The sequence below is a fragment of the Staurois parvus genome, unplaced genomic scaffold (assembly GCF_062004578.1).
Source record: "Staurois parvus isolate SC_StPar_1 unplaced genomic scaffold, SC_StPar_1.0 ptg000048l, whole genome shotgun sequence".
NCBI classification, from domain to species: domain Eukaryota; kingdom Metazoa; phylum Chordata; class Amphibia; order Anura; family Ranidae; genus Staurois; species Staurois parvus.
The window spans coordinates 6,109,722-6,132,921 of NW_028317844.1; the positions used below are offsets into that span (position 1 = coordinate 6,109,722).

The window sequence follows — 23,200 nt, forward strand, 5'->3', positions numbered from 1 at the left end:
CGCTGTAAAACAAAAAAATGGCGTAAATTGCAGTATCTATACCATAGATTGTAGACGCTATAACTTTCTTACAAAGCAATCAATATACACTTATTGGGATTTTTTTTACCAAAAACATGTAGCAGAATACATTTTGGCCTAAATTTATAACTAACTTTGAGTTTACTATATATTTTTTATAGCTGAAAGTAAAAAATATTGTTTTTCTTCAAACTTTTTGGTCTTTTTTTGTTTATAGCGTGAAAAATAAAAAGCGCACAGGTGATCAAATACCACCGAAGAAAGCTCTATTTGTGTGAAAAAAGACGTAAATTTCGCTTGGGTGCAGAATTGCATGACCGCGCAATTATCAGTTGAATTAGTGCAGAGCCGAGTAGCAAAAAGAGGCCTGGTCATTAAGGGGGGTAAATCCTCAGGAGGGCGAGTGGTTAAGCTTTGGCAATGAATCCTGGAAGCTGATTGGCTGCTATGCAGAGCTGCACCAGATTCTGTGTGCTCCAGTTTTAGTAAATCTCCCCCACAGTGTCCCCACACCAAAACAGCAAAAAAGCTATACAAAAAGTGGCAACCACCCCAATTTATAACTAGCCTTTACAGTAAGGTGCACATGGAAGGGTAATACACTTCACAAACAAACAACAATTTTTCACATGCCTCCTCAGATTTTCCATCCAAGGTTTACTGAGCTGGGTGGTGCCAAAGAGACCATTTGTGGATGGAATTTTAGACAATTCATTGGCCACATTTCCTACTTTCCTAACATTGCAGTTCAGCAGAGGTTTGCAAATCACAAAATTTGCTGAAGGGTATTACAAATCTTTGGCAGCTAAAAAAAATTTACTTATTTATATTTATGTATTTTAACTGCATATTAGTTATTTGTCTAAAGTGCTGCTTTAAGCAGTTGCCATCCTTACTAGCACTCCATCTCATGATCACCATCTACACCATGGGTGCTCAACCTGTGGCCCTCCAGCTGTCACTGAACTACAAGTCCCATCATGTCTCTGTCTTTGGGAGTTAGCCTTGCAATGCCTCGTGGGACTTGTAGTTCTGCAACAGCTGGAGGGCCACAGGTTGACCACCCGTGGTGTAGACGGTGTTCATGAGATGGAGTGCTTGTAAGGATGGCAACTACTTAACCACTTGCCTACCAGGCACTTATACCCCCTTCCTTACCAGGCCAATTTTCAGCTTTCAGCGCTGCCGCACTTTGATTGACAATTGCGCGGTCGTGCAACATTGTACCCATATGAAATTTTAATCATTTTTTTCTCACAAACAGAGCTTTCTTTTGGTGGTATTTAATTGCCACTGGGCGCTTTACTTTTTGCGCTATAAATTTAAAAAGTGCAAAAAATTTGAAAAAAAAAAAAGGAGTTTCTTTGTTTCTATTATAAAATTTTTCAAACAGGTATTTTTTCTCCTTCACTGATGTGCGTTGATGAGGCAGCACTGATGGGCACTGATAGGCGGCACTGATGGGCACTGATAGGCAGCACTAAAGGGCACTGATAGGCAGTACTAATGAGGTGGCACGGATAGGCGGCACTGATAGGCAGCACTAATGAGGTGTCACGGATAGGCGGCACTAATATGCAGCACTGATAGGCAGCACTGATAGGTGACACTGATGATGGGTACTGATAGATGGCACTGACTGGCATCACTGCTGGGTACTAACTGGCGGCACTGACTGGCACAACCGCTGGGCACTGACTGGTGGCACTGACTGGCAGCACTGCTGGGCTGCACTGGTGGGTGGCACTGGTGGGCAGCACTGGTGGGTGGGCACAGGTGGGTGGCACTGGTGGGCACAGGTGGGTGGCACTGGTGGGCACAGGTGGGTGGGCACAGGTGGGTGGCACTGCTGGGCACAGGTAGGTGGCACTTCTGGGCACAGGTGTGTGACACTGCAGAGTGGCACAGGTGGGTGCACTGCTGGGCACAGGTGGGTGCACTGCTGGGCACAGGTGGGCGGAGCTAGTGGGCGCACTGCTGGGCACAGGTGGGCGGAACTTGTGGGTGGCACTGCTGGGCACCGATCATCAGGGCACTGATCATCAGTGGCCCTGATGATCGGTGCCGATCCTCGCTCTGACAACTGCCGGTTCTCGGCAGTACTTTCCTCACGATCTGACAGCGTGTGGAAAGTGCAGCTGAGAACCGGCACTTGCATTTCCCTGTGATCAGCGTGTCATTGGACACCGCTGATCACGTGGTAAAAGGCCGGTATGATCGGCCTTTTACCACATCTCGTGATCAGCTGTGTCCGTAGGACACAGCGATCACGGAGATCGCCGGGTGCGTGCCCCCTGGGGCGCGCAGGAGAGCGCGTTCTGGGGGGACGTCATATGACATCCACTCAGAACTGGCCGGCCGCAGTTTAGCCGTCATTCGGCTATCTGCGGTCGGCAACTGGTTTAAAGCAGCACTTTAGACAAATCAGTTTGCAATACAATCTGTAATGTCTTAAAACATATTAAAAATAATTAAAGTATAAACTTTTTTTGTTTGTTTTGGATAGAGTGCAGAGGGATTAGATCCCCTGCCAGTTGTAGTACTGTCTGCGCCCCCGTTAAGAAGATTCACCCTCTCTATTTGTCCTGTTTACCATTATCATTGAAAGTGAAATTAAAGAAAATCCCAAATGTTGGGTTGTCCTCAGAAAAGGGGAAATCTTCCAATGGGGACACTAGTTCTGTTGACCTCCCCAAGGTAATCCCTTAACAGCTTACCGTCTGCACATTGTAGATTTACTACTACAGTGCGGGCCATCTGTGCAGAATCAAGTATATATACATGATTGTTTACATCTGGGCAGGGGGAGGGTGCGCTCACTGTGCTCTCACTGGCTCCCTTAGATGCCAATCAGTGGGTCCTGGCCAATGACTCATGGCCAGGACCCGCTGATTGGCAGAGTGGATGGCAGGAGAGAGATCTGTGTTGATAAACAACAAAGATCTCTCTACTGACAGTGGGGATGTGCCAGTTTTTGTCTTCCTGCTAAGCAATGAATAAAAATCATCACATCCCCTAGTAAAAAACAGCACACAGTTAGCACAACACTGTTAACCTTTTGATTGCCTCAGATTTTAACCCCTTCCTACCCAGTGTCATTAGAGTGAGAGTGCATATTATTAGCACTGATCATTGTATTAACCACTTGCCCTTCAGAGGATTTACCCCCCTTCCTGACCAGGCCGTTTTTTGCATTACAGCACTGTGTTGCTGTAACTGACAATTGCGCGGTCATGCAACGCTGCACCCAAATTAAATTTACATCCTTTTTTCCCCACGAATTGAGCATTCTTTCGGTGGTATTTGATCACCTGTGGGGTTTTTTATTTTTTGCACTATGAACAAAAGAAATCGCCAATTTTGAGAAAAAAACAATATTTTTTACTTTTTGCTATTAAACATGTCCAGTAAAAAAATTTTAATCAAATTTCGGCATAAATTTAGTCCAAAATGTATTCTGCTACATGTCTTTGCTGAAAAAAATCCCAGTACGTGTAAATTAATTGGTTTACGTGAAAGTTATAGTGTTTACAAATGGCGGTATACATACTGGAATTTTGTTTTTCAATTTTTACTAGTAATGGCAGCAATCAGCGACTTATAGCGGGACTGCGGCGGGCATTCTGACACTGGGGGGGAAATGACCTGGTGTCACTGACATCCCCAGTAACACCAATACAGTGATCGCTGCTAAAAAAAAACAACTGACACTGTACTAATGGCACTGGGTAGGAAGGGGTTAACATGAGGGGCGATCAAAGGGTTAACTGTGTGCTCGGTGTGTTTTACTATGGGGCCATGTGTTTGTGCTTCACTGTAAGTACACTGCTTTGTATGGCTGTGTGAACTGAGAGGGAGGAGAACTGTTTTGTTTACAAACAGTACTCCTCAGCGTCAGAGATCCTCGGCAATCACCAGGCGCCAGCGAGTAATCACTGGTCGGGACGCGGTGCTTGAAAGCCGTGGCCGCGAATGGTGGCGGGGGTAGGGCATGCGTGCGCCCCCTACCCGGGAATGCAAAATCATACATATATATATATATATATATATATATATATATATATATATGTGTGATTTTGTACACCCGTGCAGCCCTGTAGCAGTATTTCTGCTATAGGGCAGACGGGAAGCGGTTAATGGTGATGTTCTGTGTCAGTCAGTTCCCACTCAGTATCAGTTAGTGTCAGATTGCCCACCACACTATCACAGTCCCGCTATAAGTCGCTGATCGTTACCATTACAGGTATGGAAAAAAAAATCCAGTATATATACCGTCATTTGTAAACGCTATAACTTTCACACAAACCAATCAAAATACACATACTGTGATTTTTTTACCAAAGACACACATTTATGTAAAAATATTATTTTTTATTTTTTTTATTGGATATGGTTTATAGAAAAAAGTTAAAAAAAAAGGGCTTTTTTCCAAATTTTCAGTCTTTTTTCATAGCCACCAAACTAAAGCTCTATTTGTGTGAAAAAATGATCTAAATTTCATTTGTGTACAGTGTTGCATGACCATGCAATTGTCACTTAAAGTAACACATTGCCGTATAACAAAAAATGGCCTGGTCATGAAGCGGGTAAAATCTTCCGGAGGTCAAGTAGTTTATTTGCAGGGATTTCCTCTCACTTTCTGCTTGGCTATGGGGACAGGAAGTGAAGGGAAATCTGTAAAATGGGACACAGATGGCAAATAAAAATATGACAGGGATTATAGACCCTTCCTTGCTCTATCCAAAATGAAAAAAAAAAGTTTTGCCTTTGGTTCTACTTTATTACACGTTGATAGGGCTTTTAAGTATGTATATCTCTAAAGCTGGACATACACATATAGATTTAATTTACATTCAGCTTGCAAGATGAACAAAAAAAAATGTAACGGACTCCTCCATCCATGCCACATAGGAAGATGGAGAAATCTTCCGCTGCAGCTACGGTATTTTGACAGCTAGCCACTCCAGCTGTCAAAAGACTCGAACGGCTGCTGTAATTTTTTAGATGCAGGCACTGTTTGGCCGACAACTGTCTGCATGGCTCCATTGATTTTTCAATCAAGGGATGTCAGGTAAGCTGCAGGTTACAAGGCCACCCACTGAGTGAAGTTCATCGAGAACTCTGTATGGCCCGCGTAATAATCCTCATTTGATAGTAACAATTTTACTACAAACAGCTCCAGGTAATTGTAATTTTCCTTGAGGCAAGATCCCACAAAAAATATGTGAAGTATAAGGGCTCATGTACACTGCAGCTGATAAACTGATGTTCAGGAGTTTTTCTGCGTTTTTTTCAGCAGCCCCTGAACGCTCCCGAATGTTTCCCTATGTGTCCATATACACATCGTCGTTTACAGGCAGTTGAATTTACGTCGTTTTTTTTAACGCACCATACTTGCGTTCAAGAGTAGATTTTACCGGTATTTCGAATGCCAAATGCTTGTAAACGCGGTTAACCGTGTTTATAAGCGTTTGCGTTTAGAAGCGTTTTTTACCTGTTCCATGTCCAGATGCTGTCCAGAGCCTTTTTTCATCATCATTGTCATTTACAGGCAGTTGTGTATACAGTCGTTTTTTTAAACGCACCAAACTTGCGTTCAAGAGTAGATTTTATCAGCGTTTCAAACGCCAAATGCTTGTAAAAGCGTGTAAACGCGGCTAACTGCATTTAGAAGCATTTTTTAACTGTTCCATATCCAGATGCTGTCCATGTATTCAAATGAACCTGGCACACCAGCACAGTCAGTTCCAGGTTTTGCGTAAAGGAAAAAATGGAAGAACGTGCTGCATTATGTTCATGATGGGATCCATAGTGAATACGGGCAGCACAGTAGCTAAATGGTTAGCACTTCCGCCTGGCAGCACTAGGGTCATTGGCTCAAATCCCAGGCACGGCACCTCCTGCCTGGAGTTTGCATGTTCTCCCTCTGCCTGCATGGGATTCCTCCAGGTGCTCCGGTTTCCTCCCACACTCCAAAGACATGCTGGTAGGTTAATTGGATCCTGTCTAAATTGGCCGTTGTATATGAATGTGAGTTAGGGACCTTAGATTGTACACCCCTTGAGGGTTAGGGACTGATGTGAATGTACAATATATATGTAAAGTGCTGTGTAAATTCATGGTGCTATACAAGTACCTGAAATAAATAATAATACATAAATACAACCAGAAAAGACAGGTCTTCTCAACACATACTGCTCTCTTTCTCTCAAAATGTCTGACATAGTTAATTTTTTACTGTTTTTCAGGTCATTCTGGGCATTTTGGAAGATCTTCTGAGGCTATTTAAAAAAATGCTTCTAAACACAAACGTTCATAAACGCAGTATGCAAACAGGGCTAAACAGATGTTTTTTAACCTACGTTTTCCAGCAGTCAGTTTCCATCGTTCAAAGGTGTTTTCCAAATGTCCCGTGTACATGGAACCTGAAAGAAGGTTTTTTTTCACTCTATGTCATACTGAAACAATGCAATAGTTAAAGCTCAGTTCAGGTTTGGATTTGCCTTGACTTTGGGGGGATTTTTCTGATACTTTCTGTTATGTATTATAAAACTTTTTCCATAGACACTCCAATAAAAATCTAACCTAGCCCATTTATATATTACAGATAAAAATTCTAAATTGGTTTGTTTCACAAAACTCTTTTGCTGAGTTTCTGCTGTGCTTTTCATACATTTTCAAAAGCTGCTGAGTTCTCACTTAGAACAACTAGACGCGTATGTATCACAGTCCAATGGTAAACCATTTTCTATTTATTCTGGACGCTCTTAGCACATAGCCGAGGCTTCATGACTGTGCTATTTTTTGCCTCACAAATATTCTGTCAACATACAAGTCTGTGGAAGACTGATGTTTCCCGAATCTTTCCATTGAGCAGCAATTGTACACTGCCCAGGCAACCAAACTACAAATTCCAATAAAGCTATGTCCAAATATTCTAACTCTGTCAAAGGGCAAATTATTTGTTTCTCTAGATCCGGGGTTCTCAACCTTCCTAATGCTGCAACCCTTTAATACAGATAAAAAACATAAACGTGCAGCGCTGTTAAAACCAATAAACAAATACATATATAAACATGTAAGAAAGTGCACACAAATATATAAAGTGACACTGTGCATCTATGTATGTGCCACTAGAATATGTGGCCAATATAAACGTGAAAGAAAACACTGTGTCTAAAACATAAGTCCAGAGTGCAGGCGTGAACGAGATCTCAAATGATCTTCTGGTATCCAAAAGACACAGATTGTGGATAAGGTGAGACAATTAAAGTGTAGATTGCGCACTCACCAGATATGCAACCTTTTTGCGCATTTGTATGATATAATAAGGACATCAGACTTCAGACATCTCATCAAAAAGCTGCCAGGACACCCTATGACTAAGAGCACTTGCTCGAAACGCGTCAGAGTCAGGCTGTAGCTGTTTTGACGCCTTACCGCCGGCACCACAAGAGGTCCCGGCGGCAGCTTGCAATCGGTCAGTAATCTATTTTATTTGCTTTCTTGCTGTATACATACCCATGGTGTGGAATAAACATCCTAAGGCAATATTGCACTACTGGCCTCCTCTGTTGTTTCTTTCTGAGCTCCTGTGGGAGCCAGGTACATCCGCAGAGTGGTTACCATTTGGGAAGGCTAAGTGCAAACCGTTGGATAGCGAAGGAGGCATTGACCAGATCTGACCAGACCTTTTTGATGAGATGTCTGAAGTCTGATGTCCTTATTATATCATACAAATGCGCAAAAAGGTTGCATATCTGGTGAGTGCGCAATCTACACTTTAATTGTCTCACCTTATCCACAATCTGTGTCTTTTGGATACCAGAAGATCATTTGAGATCTCGTTCACGCCTGCACTCTGGACTTATGTTTTAGACACAGTGTTTACTTTCACTTTTATATTGGCCACATATTCTAGTGGCACATACATAGATGCACAGTGTCACTTTATATATTTGTGCGCACTTTCTTACATGTTTATATATGTATTTATTTATTGGTTTTAACAGTGCTGCACGTTTATGTTTTTTATCTGTTTTAGAGGTCTTATATGGTGCCTTTTGTGTACAGCTGCTGTAATCTGGGAATTGATAGACTGGAAGGCGCTCACTTACTTTATATGTTTTTAACCCTTTAATACAGTTCCTCATGTTGTGGTGACCTCCAACCATAAAATTATTTTCCTTGCTACTTCATAATTGTAATGTTGCTACTATTATGAATCGTAATGTAAATATCTGATATGCAGGATGTATTTTCATTGTTACAAATTTAACATAATTAAAGCATAGTGATTAATCACAAAAACAATATGTAATTATATATTGTAGATTGTAAGCTCCAAGGGGCAGGGCCCTCAAACCCCTCGTGTATTGAATCATATTGTTACTGTACTGTCTCTTGTATTGTCTCCCATTGTAATGTACAGCACTGAGCAAACTATTGGCACTATATAAATCCTGTATAATAAAAATAATAATAATATTGTGCAATATTTATTTCTAATTACAAATAAATGAAATTTTGTCTTGAAGCATGGTGTAGCATGGGTAACAGGCTTAATATAACAACAGTAAACTACATTGCTACATTTTGCGACAGTATGCATAAAAAGCCAACGTCAGTGCAAAGGTTGAGACTGCTTCATTCTCACCAGATCAGAAATGCTTGGGGCATGTGTGACTGGTCCACATAAGTACATTATGGCGCCAACCCTGTCACATACACCTGTATTTGTACGGGGTGTATATGATGGGGTTGGCGCGATGATGTCATCACGCCAGGTACTTGTATGTGGGCGTATATGCATGTGGGCAGACCCGCCTGGAGACATATAGAGGAGCGGTGTCTCGGTTCCTAAGACCATTGGAAATATGTGTTTTCTGATGGTCTTCGGCGACCCCTGTGAAAGGGTCGTTTGACCCCTAAAGGGGTCGCGACCCACAGGTTGAGAACCGCTGCTATAGAGGTTCATAGTATAGTACATTCAATAACAATATCATGAAAAAAATATTAATGAGGGTAAATCGAAGAGCTCTGTCAAATGACTTGTCAGAGCCCTACAAAAAGAAAAAAAAAGGCCAAAAGGGGCAGCATGGCAGCACTAGGGTCATCAGTTAGAATCCCAACCATGGCACTACCTAACTGAAGTTTCATGTCCCCCCTGTGCTTGTGTGGGGTTCCTCTGGGTGCTCCGGTTTCCTCCCACACCCCAAAGACATGCTGGTAGGTTAATTGGCTTTTGTATAAATTGTCCCTAGTATGTATATGTATGAATGGGAGTTAGGGACCTTAGATTGTACACCCCTTGAGAGCAGGGACTGATGTGAATATACAATATATAATGTCGTGTGTACGCGAGCTCTGGAAATAAATCTGAAGCAGCTAGCACAAAGGTAAGGGTAACAACTCCTTATAAAATATGGTATAAAGCGCAGCGCTAAATAAATACGTTAAAAAAATAATGAATTAAAAAAATATAGTGAAACAGCCAAGTGTAGCGCTGATGTAGGATACAGTGCTAAATAAATGATAAATATGGAACAGTCAAGTGCAACATATAAAGTGAAAGTGAATAAAGTCCATCAATATAAACAATGAGTAATGTCCGTGGGACTAAAAGGCACAACAGTCATGGTGAAAGAAAGGTGTTTTGAACCAGCCATTTAAATTCTCCATCAGAAGGCTATGTGACAGGGTGATAACACAAGAGCTCATAGGGGCAATATGGAAAGAGCCTTGTCCCCCTATAACAAGAAGTACTTGAACACGGTTCTCCATGACAGGATCACCAGGTACTATTTTAATGAAACCTGCAGATTAAAAATATTAAATAAATGAACTATGACATTTTAGCTATGTGGGTTACATCTACTGTAAATTGACTGTTTTGTTTTTTGAACAGCTGCAGTGTGCTGGAATACAGTAGTTGCTAACTGATTAGTTTCACTTGTTGACTGAAATTCCATTGAAGCTGATAAAAATAAAGCCACATTGATATATCTAAAGTCCGTCTTTGTATTTCAAAAACCAGATGCAATATTGCCTATTGGCCGCCCATGCAGGGCAGCATGGGTCATTAGGGGCAGAAGTCCACGTGACCTAGAACAGTGAAGTCATTGGCATGCCCTCATCTCTCATCCACAGTAACATTACATTTACAAACCATCCAGCTGGCAATAATCAGTGGGCATATCATGCCCATTGTGCTTTCCTATAGATTTTCAAAGACCAATGCTTGCATTATCGCTCTCCAGCCACAGAGATTGGTAGAAACCAATTCTTTAACTGACACTGAATACAATTAACCTGGGGATGACATTTTAGAAAAATATCAATAGCCCGACTGTTTCAGCTTTTGTAAAATTCTAACTCTTTTGATTATCTGTATGTCAGATACCGCAATACGCCTCCTTGCTTAACCTGCTGACGCCAGCCACACGCATATATGCAGCTGCTTGGCGTGTGGGCCTTATCGCTCACATAGGACATGCATTACCCAGCACAGTAGCCAGCGGTGATCAGTAAGCTTCTGACGCATACTTGAGATCGGGAGCTTTCCTATCATGTGACTGCTGTGATAGCCAATCACAGCGGTCACATGACCCGAAGGCCCGCTTCTGCCTCCAGGCTTTAAGGACCCTTAAAGGGCCGGGAGGTGGTTGGCACCCAGGGGTTAATGACTGCTGACATAAAACTATGAAACCATACACCACCTATACATTGTACTTTTTTAAATACTGTGAACAGATTGGTAAACTTTCCTATGGGAGGAACACTGAAGCGCAGTCATGAATAGTAGTACACAAAGCAGAAAGCAATGACCAAGCAATGAGCAAATATACAAGTGCAATATGGATACGTACAGACTTTAGAAAGAAACAACATCTTAGAATATCTAATATTTGTAGCGTTATATTAACTGGTTCTTTCACATACAGTACAGAGGCCACCAGCCACCCAAGCAATAGTTAATTCACTCTGGCTCCAATAAACAGTCTAGGGATTGTCTTTTTGTAATTTATTGCTTGTAAAACTTATAACAGGAGAGGGGTTGGGGAGATGAGTTACTCAAAAAATGTTCAGTAGTAGTTAATGAAGAGAGGACAGTCTATTCTAGTAGCAGTAGTTAGTGGTGAACAGTCCAAGGCCCTACACCTGGAGGCCATGGGGCAAGTCCTTGGGTGTCTGGTTACCTTGCATCAATGCATAACTTTTGCTACACAGTGCAGTTTCCAACAGTCGCAGGGATCAATTGACAGTCACTACTCACAAGTCCCCAGGGCAGCAGCCTCCCTCCAGCTTCCTCTGAATATAGTCCAGAGCTCAGGACTAGATCCCTAGTGGTGTGGTTCTACAATCAGCTTTGACCAAGGTCAATGGAAGCCTTTAGTCCTGGCACTTCTAAGACCTCTTGGAGCATCTTTTCTGTCCATGAGCTTCCAGGAAGCAGTCCCAGTACCTCTGGAGCCCTGCTGGGGCCGAAGAGACCCTGTTTTCCAGTGTCTCAGACTATTTCACCACATTCCATTCCCCTACTGAACACTTCCCCTCCAGGGATAGGCTGGAACCTGATAAATATTCTGGCTGGTTGATGAATCTCCCGTCTTAAGTTCTGGAACTTTCTTCTAGAGGCAGGGTGAAGTGATCAAATATCCAGCCTGTGAGACCCTGAACAGGCCAGAAAAAACAACTATGCACCTTTGATTATAGGAGTCAAAGTTAAATTTTCCTAGCAACCTATGCTAGATGGCTCTACATATGCATCTAAAATATATTTATTTAAGAGTGAACTCACACTATAGCGCAGAGCGGCTGGAGCGATTCACCACTCCAACAGCTCTGCGTTCCAGGTTCGGTATGGGGCAATGTGGTGCATGATTCAGCACATTGCACCACTCCCTTTGTTTTTTTGTTTTGAATAAAGTTTGTGTGAAGTGTATAAAATGTACCCATCATTCACCGTAATGTAGGACAGCGCGACGCGCTGCACTGCACTACCTTACATGCAGTGCAATTTGGCAAGGTCACTGCAGCAGGTCTGCATTTTACTGCAGCACTAGGCTCTGTTACAGTGTGAATGGGATACACAGGAAACAATTGCATTCTGTGCGGTCCTGCAATGACAGACATTTTACAAGCCAGTAAAATGTCTGTCACTGCAAATAGTGTGAATTATCCCTAAACCATCCTTTCAAAGAATGTCAGGGTGTGCATAGGAGTCAATTTACAGTAATAACAGAATATTTTCATCTTTATTCAAACCATTAAGTAAGATTAATATGTGTGATCAGTAGAGATTTGCCACATCTGTATGCCATCTTTGTCATCATTAATGGATGATAGATTCTGTGAAGAACAAATGCCATTAATTCTTCTAATCACCAACTTCCAGCCTAGAGGAAATTGTCACTATTGGGATGCAACATAAATTTTAGCTGACATACAACAACAGTGAACCAATGCAGTTAGCCTAGTAAACAATGTTCATTTTCTCTGAGGAATAGTCAGATAACAGTCCTAAATCCTTTGCTGGATTTACTCAAAAAGAAATTAGTCTGTTGAATCAGGAAAGCTGTAGTCATTATTCAATAAAGCGTCACTTTTTAGATCTCTGTGTAGTATATAGTAAGCACAATACTCAGGTGCAATCAGTTATCTACTAGACTAGAATTAAATGGCTCAATGTACTTGCAATGGACATTCACATGGGCTAAACCTTACTCCCCGATCCATTTTCTGACACAACTCTATCTGTTCTGTATCCATCTTAAGTCCCAGAAAAGTTTTATAGCCAAACACCACATGCTACCTACTACTGAAAATTTTAACAATAATTCAAGTAGTTAAATCCTAATATTTTTTCAATATATTAACATGTTTCAATAAATAGGGAATTAAAGAGGGATGGTAGGAATTAAATATTAAAATTAAGCATCATTATAGGTTGGAGCCTGGGGTATGTTCCCAAAGTGTCTGTTTACATATATTCCTCTGTAAAGCAGAACTTTACTCTCCCAATCAACACTGACCATTTTAAAACCTTATGCTGTCATATCTAGGCAAATGACTCTAAAGACATGCTGGTAGGTTAGTTAACTCCTATCTAAATTGGCCCTAGTATGTGTATGTATGAATATGAGTTAGGGACCTTAGACTGTACACCAGGGGTGTCCCTAAGCAGGTGCAGGGGGTGCGCGCCGCACTGGGTGACACCTACCACACGGGGTGACACCGGACCCGCTCCACCAAAAGGTAAGTTGTAATGCAAGCCAACGATCCCCGCAGGATGGATCCGATCTGCGCATTGAGAATAATGGATCGGAGTCCGATCCATTATGCTCCCCAATCCGCAGATCCGATCCATCCTGCGGGGATCGTCGGCTTGCATTACAACTTACCTTTTGGTGGAGCGGGTCCGGTGTCACTCCGTATGAATCGGATCTGCGGACTGGGGAGCATAATGGATCGGACTCCGATCCATTATGCTCAATCTGCAGATCTGATCCATCCTGCGGGGATCGTCGGAAGGGGGTGTCACCAAGTGTTATTGCACCGGGTAACACCAACCCTAGGGACACCCCTGTTGTACGCCCCTTGAGGGTTAGGGACTGATATGAATGTACAATATATATGTGAAGCGCTGCGTAAATTGACAGTGCTATATAAGTACCTGTAATAAATAATAAATAAATGATACATTCCAGGAGTCTTGAGGAGGGGAAGAGGGGTTCCCAGCTAAGTACACCTTCCTGCTTGCATGTCTGAGCTAAGGGCAGATGGATTACAGGAAGTAAATGATACACGAATCATCTGCCCTCACTCAAGATGTCCATGGCCATAAATGCTAATGTTTTTCAAAGTGATTTCTTAAACACAAGAACAGAGACATGGATAGATGGGGGAGTTTGCTTTGAATATTAAAAATGATATAAATAGCGTTTTGGTTCATGGTACTCAGGTACAGTATAACTGCATTTTAACATACATTCAGTGTACATCACAACAATGGTAATTTCTATGATGACCAGTGCAGTTCTCAAGTGTTTAACATGCAATGGGTGTAAATTAATAGAACAATCAACATTTTAGAGCATTTACCAAAATGTAAGATGTCCCCATGCCCACCTTAGACTATATTAGAGATAGACACTATTTTAAAAACCTGCTACACCACTAATTTGCCCAATTTGACCCTTCAATGCTACTTACAGTTGACAACTGAATTTAAATGCACTTATGTTCCTCATTGCACCCCTCTTCCTTCGAAACACACATATACAGATACATTTTCTCCTTCACAGCTATAACCTATAGAGTTGGAGGTAAGCATCTTGCAGGACATTATCCTGTACTCAGGGAAAGATAGCTTGGAAGAGATCAGGCAGAAAGATATGGCTCAAAGTCAACACTCTGCTGCAGCCTCAATGATAAGCAAGTTATCTCATTAATGATGTCACTCTTGGAAGGGATGGAGCTGCCAATGGCTGCTTTGATGGCATCCTTTTGTGAATTGGGTAGTTTCTTGCAGTTGCTAATATGCTTGCTGCAGTTAGTGAAATGTATTCTCTTTTTCTTGACATTTTAGGATAGGATAGCGTAGAAAGGTACAATGAAACCTGTATACTAGTATGGAAGATCACAATAAAAAAATTGGGAAAAACATCTACCAAAATTCCACCAATATATTGACCTCCAGCCAAAAAGACCCAATCCAGATCAGACTTTAGACAAGGCAAACAGATTCACTTATATTTAGAGGCTGATTTATAACAGATTTATTGACTTCAGTTATCAAGTTATGTAAAACAAAAACTCATCATTATTTATTTAATCTGCACAAGATTGGGTATTCAAAGTACCACATGGATGCAGCATACCCACACACAGCAGGAGGAAGGGACTGCATGTTCATGTGAGTACTTTTTATTACTCACTGAGATTGTGAGTAATATACCGCACAGAGTACCTTTATAAAAGGCAGAGGAGGAAGCATTGGAAGCTGAACAGGAGACCGTTTATGATCCTTGGCTTTCTGGAGAGTCATTAGCCGGTGATGTAAAGGATCCAGAGTGATCCTGAATGCTTGTTGGGCCCCTTGGGGTCACAGGAAGGAGGTGAGGAGGCACTGCAGCTGGAGTGGATTCAAAGTGTGCCGGCACTTGCGCAAAATTTTTCACATTTAACACATTGCATGTTTTTTTATCACGTTTTATCAACACTTGCTATTTTATGGACTTATTAGTGTTTGCTTTAAAAGTTTTTTTTTGAGAATTATTAAGGACACTCAACACCAGTTTACTTTATTCTATATTTGGTGTGTTTATCACTATTTTTATGTCACTAAGGTGACACGTACACCAGCATTGTCCACTTTTGTGTTATCACAGTTTTTATTAGTCACTTTATTGCTATATGCATATTTTGTTTTTTTGGACCCATTAGCACTTTATTAATATATAGATACATATTTATTTATATTTGTTTTTTAGTTAGCGCTGCACTATTTATCTTCAACAGTAGATTTATTGACTTCAGTTATCAAGTTATGTAAAACAAAAACTCATCATTATTTATTTAATCTGCACAAAATTGAGTATTCACAGTAAACTTGAATTTTCTTTTTACATGATAGGATAATTGGCGTAAGGAATAAAGATTTTCAACACCTTTAGTAACTAACTCCTTTACTTCTCATCTCTGTAATGACCCACTGAAAGTTAACTAAATGCAAATATAAATACAAATAAGAGCAAAAGGAAAAATTAAAATAATTATTTGTAATATTATGAGCTTGACATTTTCCCCTGTACAAATTTCTACATAAATAAGCCCTGAATCACAAATATAGTGAAATATTGTTAACATTAAAGGCTCATGCACACGAGCATATAACAAAATGCTCCAAATATGGTGCCAGAAGGTAACAGAAAAAATGCCTCTAATGCTGAGTTTTTATGCACGTATACACACAGTGTGAGTATGAGCGTAAACTCACTCTATTGGCTAGAATATTTATTTATTCAAGTCACTAGAATAAATTTACACACATAAAACACGCATTTAGATGTTTCACATACGAATAGTTTGGGGAATTTGTAACTGTATTTGATAATCTAGCTGATATCAAATACTGTCTAGAATATTTCTAGCTTTGCTAAAGATAATATCAGTTGCATTGTTTATCTACACTACAAAGACTGCTTTAAAATACATGTGAACCCGCACCTTGTAAAGCAAGCAAAGTTTAAAATAAAAATGAAAGGCAAAAAAATCTTTGATCTAATAAACAGAGCAAATACTAAAGGAGAAAAAACACAGAATTGATGAGTGCCTCACTGAATTTTTACATGATTCTGGCAGTGCCCCCAACATTCTAATTCAAGCTTTTAGATTTGTGTATAAGACTCCATGTACATGGGACACTTCTGAACGATGGAAACTGACTGCTGGAAAATGTAGGTTAAAAAACATCTGTTTAGCCGCGTTTGCATACCGCGTCTATGAGTGTTTATGAGTGTTTGCATTTAGAAGCGTTTTTTAAGGATAACCTCAGGAGACCTTCCCAAACACCCAGAATGCACTGAAAAACAGTACAAAATTAACTATTTCAGACATTTTGAGAGAAAGAGAGAGAGTAGAAGCAGAGAGAGCAGTATTTGTCGAGATTAGCTGTCTTTTTTTGTGGTGTTTGGATGTGTTCCAGCTCATTTCTGTTCAGAAATGATTGCAGCAGTGTCTAACATATTTTCTTTCATGCAAAACCTCAAAGTATGGTATACCAGGTCTTTTTGCGTACCGGGAAAATGCTTTGAATGCATTTTTTGTGATGAAAAAAGGCTCTGGACAGCATCTGGAAATTGAAGAGTTAAAAAAAAATTCCAAACGCAAACGCTTATAAACGTGGTTAGATAAAATCTACTCCTAAGCACAAGTCAAAAAAACAACTGTAAACTCAACTGCCTGTAGACGACTGTAAACGACTATGTGTACATGGACACATAGGAAAACATTAGGGAGAGTTCAGGGGCTGCTGAAAAAAACGCTGAACAGCTGCTAAACGTCAGTTTATCAGCTGCAGTGTACATGGAGCCTAAGCCTGTAGTTGATTAGAGTGGAGTTCCACCCAAAAGGGGAAGTTCCACTTTAAAGATTGGCACCTTTGGGGAGCGGGGGGGAGCAGGTACCCGAATTTGACAGGTACCCGCTCCCACTTCTGTTGCAATCGCCTAGGCGATCGGAAATGGAAGTTGTCCTCCTACCCTCCCTCCCTGAAGTCTTGTGGGACACATGACAGGTCCCAGAAGACTACGGGGCCATTCAGGAAGTGCAGCGCTACTCGCACATGCGCAGTGGGCACCCAGCTGTGAAGCTGCAAGCTGTCACAGCTGGGTGCCCACACTGAAGATGCCGGCGCCTGGAATACAGGACGGCTGGTGAAAAGGGCTGCGGCGGGGGCACCGTGGGATCATGGGACAGGTGAGCAGCTGTTCTTTAAAAGTCAGCAGCTACAGTTTTTGTAGCAGCTGACTTTTATTTGAGTGAGTGGAACTCCGCTTTAAGATCTAAGGAAATACAAAGTGTTACAAGGTCATAGAGAGGTAGTAGCAGTCCATATGGACACATACTTTTTGGACATCCAAAGACCTAACTGCAAATGTGTAATTTGCATTAGGGTGACCTAATACAGTATATACTGGAAGGTGGGGGCCGTATGATACTTGCATTTCATGCTGCACCTTGGGGAGGTCTCTTTACTTGGGGAAATCCAAGGTTAGACTCCATGCACACTAGTGTTTTTTTAAACTCCAAGAAGCTGCTATAGGCATTTTTTTCTGCTCCTAGAAGCTAAACAGTGTTATCCTACGTGTTCAGGCACACTATTTTAGGCTAGCAGCATTTTTTTGAGCTTCAGCATCCAGGAGTAGAAAAAAACATTTTTTTGGAACATATTTCCAGCAGAAACGCTTTTTTCTAGCTTTTTTTTTCTACATATACTGTAAAAATGCTAATAAAATGCTGATGCTCCTAAAAGATCCTAAATGCTACTAAAACACTACTAAAATGCTAATAAAAACTGCTATTACCAGAGTTTTTTTATCCAGCCTTTTTTACAGTGTTTTTTGAGCTTAAAAAAATGCTAGTCTGCATGAAGCCTAAAGGCATTATTTTTTAACCACTTGCCCTCCAGAGGATTTACCCCCCTTCCTGACCAGGCCCCATTTTTTGCGTTACGGCGCTGCATTCATTTAACTGACTATTGCACGGTCATGCAAAGCTGAACCCAAATCAAATTTACATCCTTTTTTACCACAAATAGAGCTTTCTTTTGGTTATATGTCATCGCCTGTGCAGTTTTTATTTTTTGCACTGTAAACAAAAAAGACCAACAATTTTGAGAAAAAAAAACAATATTTTTGACTTCTTGCTATTAACCACTAGCCTACAGGGCACTTATACCCCCTTCCTGCCCAGGCCAATTTCCAGCTTTCAGCGCTGTCACACTTTGAATGACAATTGCGCAATCATGTAACCGCACCACCGAACGCCGCGCTGCGCGCTCCCGGAGTCGCACATGCATGGTTAAAATGGGAGAACATCATATGACGTCCTCCCAGAACGAGAGAACCGCCTTGCGCTCGTCATTGTACTATATGGCGGACGGGAGGCGGTTAAACATGCCCAGTAAAAAATCAAATTTTGTTAAAAATTTAGGCCAAAATGTATCCTCCTACATGTCTTTGCTAGGAAAAAAATCCCAATACGTGTAAATTAATTGGAAATGTGAAAGTTATAGTGTTTACAAATGGCGGTATATATACTGTATTTTTTACTAGTAATGGCGGCAATCAGCTACTTATAGCGGGACTGTAGTGGGCATTCTGCAGGGACTTTTTTCCTGCAGCAGATTGCAACACGCATAGGTGTGAACCAGGCCTTAAAAATCTCTTACCCCTATCATGTGACTGGACAGTGAAAGGACAAGCAGCGCACTGATAATTCTTTCTATCACTCATGCTCTGTCTTCCTATAAGCATGATCCTTGGCTCCTTCTGCTTCTTTCCCCACCCTCTTTGAGCTGTAAAGGAACTGCAAGAGGCTGATATCAAGTCAAATTAAGGTACTTACACTGCCTGCATAAAAAAATACAATAAAGGATATGCTAATGATTACAGAGATGTGTTAATTGGGTATTTTCTATCTGTTTGAAGTTCAGCTTCAAGAATAAGGCCCAGTAAATGCATATAAAACTCTACACCCGACAACAAGAAGAGATTAGCTTTCTTCTCTAAGTCACCCTTTTTCAACCTGGGTGACCAGGAACCCTTGGGCACCTTCAGGGGTGCCTTGGCAAAATGCCTAAAAAATGCCCAAAAATGTTATACAAGTAAGTGGGTGGATCACACTTGCATTTTTGTGACACAAAGTCATGGGTTTTCATTGCGCACTATTACAACCATCCAGCTGCCAGCATCCTAACATCCAATGATATCATTGGTTGATGAGGATTACGTTGGGCGCCTGCACAGCATCCTTTTTTGCCTATCCCTTGCCCCTCTACATCAGCACCAAGGTCATATTAGCTGAGTGAGGGAAACTTTCAGAAAAAGTCAGTACCAGTGTGGAGAGGTGTGTTTGCTTTAGAAGTATAAAACACCTCAAATGCTGGGTGTCCTAATGCATGGGTCGAATTCCGAATTAATTTTCTTTATCAAATCAGAAATTTTGTGCGTTTTGTAATTCAATTGTATCACCATTGATTTGAAAATTCAACCAACCAAGTATTTTAGTTTCACCTCATGTTGCTACAGAAAAGAATTTTCGTGGCCAAGAATTTTCTTTACTTTCCAGGTCACAGCTCATACTCGTTTCTTTTTCGATTACATCGCGCAACTCTCCCATCATTGATTATAAATTTGTTTGTTTTTTGAAAAATTTCCAACATACCTGATCACTCAAATTTGATAGCTGCACAAAAATCGGCTGTTTCTAATGGTGCGAAATTTGAAAGAAAATACTTTAAAAATATTTTCCAAAGAAAATTCTTTTGGAATTTGACCCGTGTATGGCCGGCTTAAGTGTGTGGATGTTGGTGCAATATGTAAAACTATTAGTTTAGTTTTTCTCATTTTGGAATGGGATGCCTCAAGATTGTGCATAATTATAAAGGGTGCCATGACTGAAAAAAGTTTGAAAAACACTGCTCTAAGTTGTATTTTCTTTGCATATAATTAGGTATTATTTTCAAAGTGAAATTTGACCACATTCACTAAGCTCTGGAGAAAATTCCCTTGTATTGTGCCACTTCCCTTGCAAAGTGAACAGCTTGTTTGCTCATAATAATCAACCCCCTTGTATTCAAAACTTCTCTATCCAAACTTCCCCTGCACCTAGGGAGTGTCTTACAACACCACTAAAGAAGGCCTTAGCTGTATTCCTATCTCAATTATTCATGTGGCCTCAAAAGAAGCTAGTATACTAAACTAAACCACAATCCGCTTTAAATTATTACCCTATCTGACCAGCTAGTATATCTAAAGCCAAATGTTTTTTGAACAGAGTAGAGAATAGGGAAATCCTCATCAGCTTTTTTCGTGCAGTCCGTGTCACTTAAAGCAGAACTACACTGTATCTGAGCACTGCAAACCAAAAGCACTGTTTAATTCAATTTTAATATTCAAAGCAAACTCCCCCATCCATCCATGTCTTCATGTTTTATTTTGCTGAGAATTCACTTAGAAAATCTGGCGTTTCTGGCAGTGGTCATCTTGAGTAAAGTCAAATGATTCATGTAGAATTTACTTCCTGGAATCCATCTGCCCTTAGCTCAGGCATAGCCTGAGCTGAGAACCCTCCCTCCCCTCCTGAAGACTCCTGGGATGTATGACATAATTTGCCTAGGCATGGAAACTAGGAAGTAAACAAGTAAATTGTAAGCTCCAGGGAGCAGGGCCCTCCTATCCCTCTTGTATTGAACTGTATTGTTGCTGTATTGTCTCCCTTTATATTGTAAAGCGCTGAGAAAACTGTTGGCGCTATATAAATCCTGTATAATAATAATAAAAAGTAAATAGGAAATACTTTTCTATCTAATTACTAATGCTGGCAGCATAAGGATTCAAAATAGTCAATGTTGAGTGAGAGAGTGAAGTTCCCCTTTAAGGGAGATGTGTCTGTACTTCCTGTCCTGAGACACAACATGAAGTGCAAGGAGGCCCCCAAAAAGGAAGGCAAATCCTCTCCTAAATAGCTGTCACTGTAACAATTGTCCCCACTGAAAGATTGCTACTCTATTTCTATCTCTGACATCATCTGATGAGGTTGACTTTATGATCCAGGTTAATGAAAAATAAAAATAAATAAAATAGTGCACAAAACAAGTTAATCAATTTAATAAAACCCACTAAACGTATACCTTTTTCCTTGAAATATCTCATAGTCTTTTACCTGATATAAAAACAAGCAAAAAACAAAAAACATCAAGGATAAATAAATTCTTACAAATGAACTTGTATTACCTTTGAGAACAGAAATATGTTGCCGGAGTTCCCCATCTGGATGATAGTTCCTAAACTCAATATCATCAGCATCTTTCAGCTCCACCTTGTCATAGCCATACCAGCCAAGAAGTTCATTCATGGTATTTTCAGCAAAGTTCTGAAAAAAGAATAAAAACATTGTTTTTGCAATTAGTGACATTGCAGGGTGGGTGTTCACATATTCATAACATTATTGTTTCATTTGCAACACAAATGAACCTTATATTTGTATCAGATTTTTTTTATCCAACAGCTCTCCATGGGCAGAGTAAACAGCATTCTGTAGGCAGAGAAGAGAATTGCAAACCTGTTGTACAGCATTTATATAATAAAAGAATGAGTGTACTGCTAAAAAGTGTAAGAACTAGAACACAGTTCAGGAGACCCGGGTTCCGTCACAGTTTCCCACACCACATTCCATTCGCACTGCCCTTGAAATCTGCAGTGGGTGTCAGTGCAAAGTTAACAACACCCCAAACACAGGTTGCAAATGCAGTGCTTTTGCCCGCATTGTATTGCATGGTACAAAAGTACCATGCAATCTGATTGCAGTGTGTTTCCAAAGGTAGTGTATGTCTATACTCATACTCCTTGACCTTTCCGCTGCCTTTGACACAGTCAACCACCCACTCCTCCTCAGTAAACTCCACTCCATCGGCCTCGGTGACTCTGCTCTCTCCTGGTTCTCCTCTTACCTTTCTCAGCGCACTTTCAGTGTCATATACAACTTCTCCTCTTCCACTCCTCTCCCTCTTTCCGTTGGGGTACCCCAAAATTCTCTCCTTGGGCCTCTCCTTTCCTCTCTCTGCACCTCCTCCCTGGGCCAACTGATAACCTCCCATGGCTTCCAATACCACCTTTATGCTGATGACACCCAGATCCATCTCTCCACTCCCCAGCTCACCCTCTCAATCTCCTCACATATCACAAACCTACTAAGCAGCATATCAGCATGGATGTCACACCACTACCTTAAACTCAATCTTTCCAAATCGAGCTTGTAATATTTCCTCCCCCCCGATCCCCCACTCATGACTTTACAAATCACCCACTCCGCTCCTCCCAAGATATCTTCCTCTCTAGCTCCCACATCACCTCCTCCAACGCTCACCTCCAGGACTTCTCCAGTGCCTCTCCCATCCTCTGAAACTCCCTACCACAGTATGTCTGGTCAGCCCCCACCCTGTCTGCCTTTAGGTGATCTTTGAAAACTCACTTATTCAGGGAAGCCTACCCCACCACTACCTAAGAACTGTACTTGAATCACCTCCACCAGATCATCCCCCACAGCTATGAGCTTTTGTATCACCTCCCCCTTCCTTTAGCTTGTAAGCTCCACGAGCAGGGCCCTCAAATTTCCTTCTGCACTGAAATGTATTGTAATTGTACTGTCTCCCTTATATTGTAAAGCGCTGAGCAAACTGTTGGCGCTATATAAATCCTGTATAATATTAATAATAATGGACATCCTGCTGCCTAAAAGAGCAAATAAAAATGCTATATTGTGCACCATGGAAGCCAATAAACTATAAATAAAGTAAAATGCTTATACAATAATTTTAATAAAATCCAGACAATCAATTTATAATGATTCCAAATTAAAGTGTCCAACTCTTTCTTATCAGTAAGGGAAGGTT

At 40.9% G+C, this 23,200-nt stretch overlaps 1 protein-coding gene across 3 annotated transcripts in view; it reads right to left on the reverse strand.

Moving 5' to 3' along the window:
• Positions 1–23,200, reverse strand: part of SOBP (sine oculis binding protein homolog) — a 246,459-nt gene that overhangs the window by 170,859 nt on the left and 52,400 nt on the right. For 2 of the 3 annotated variants that reach the window (XM_089664910.1, XM_089664924.1), the window contains exon 2: positions 21,543–21,681. In XM_089664910.1, coding sequence (XP_089521036.1) covers positions 21,543–21,681 — 139 coding nt within the window. Of the gene's footprint in view, positions 1–6,383; positions 6,447–21,542; positions 21,682–23,200 lie in introns of all 3 variants that reach the window. The other variant, XM_089664917.1, reaches the window with a different exon arrangement.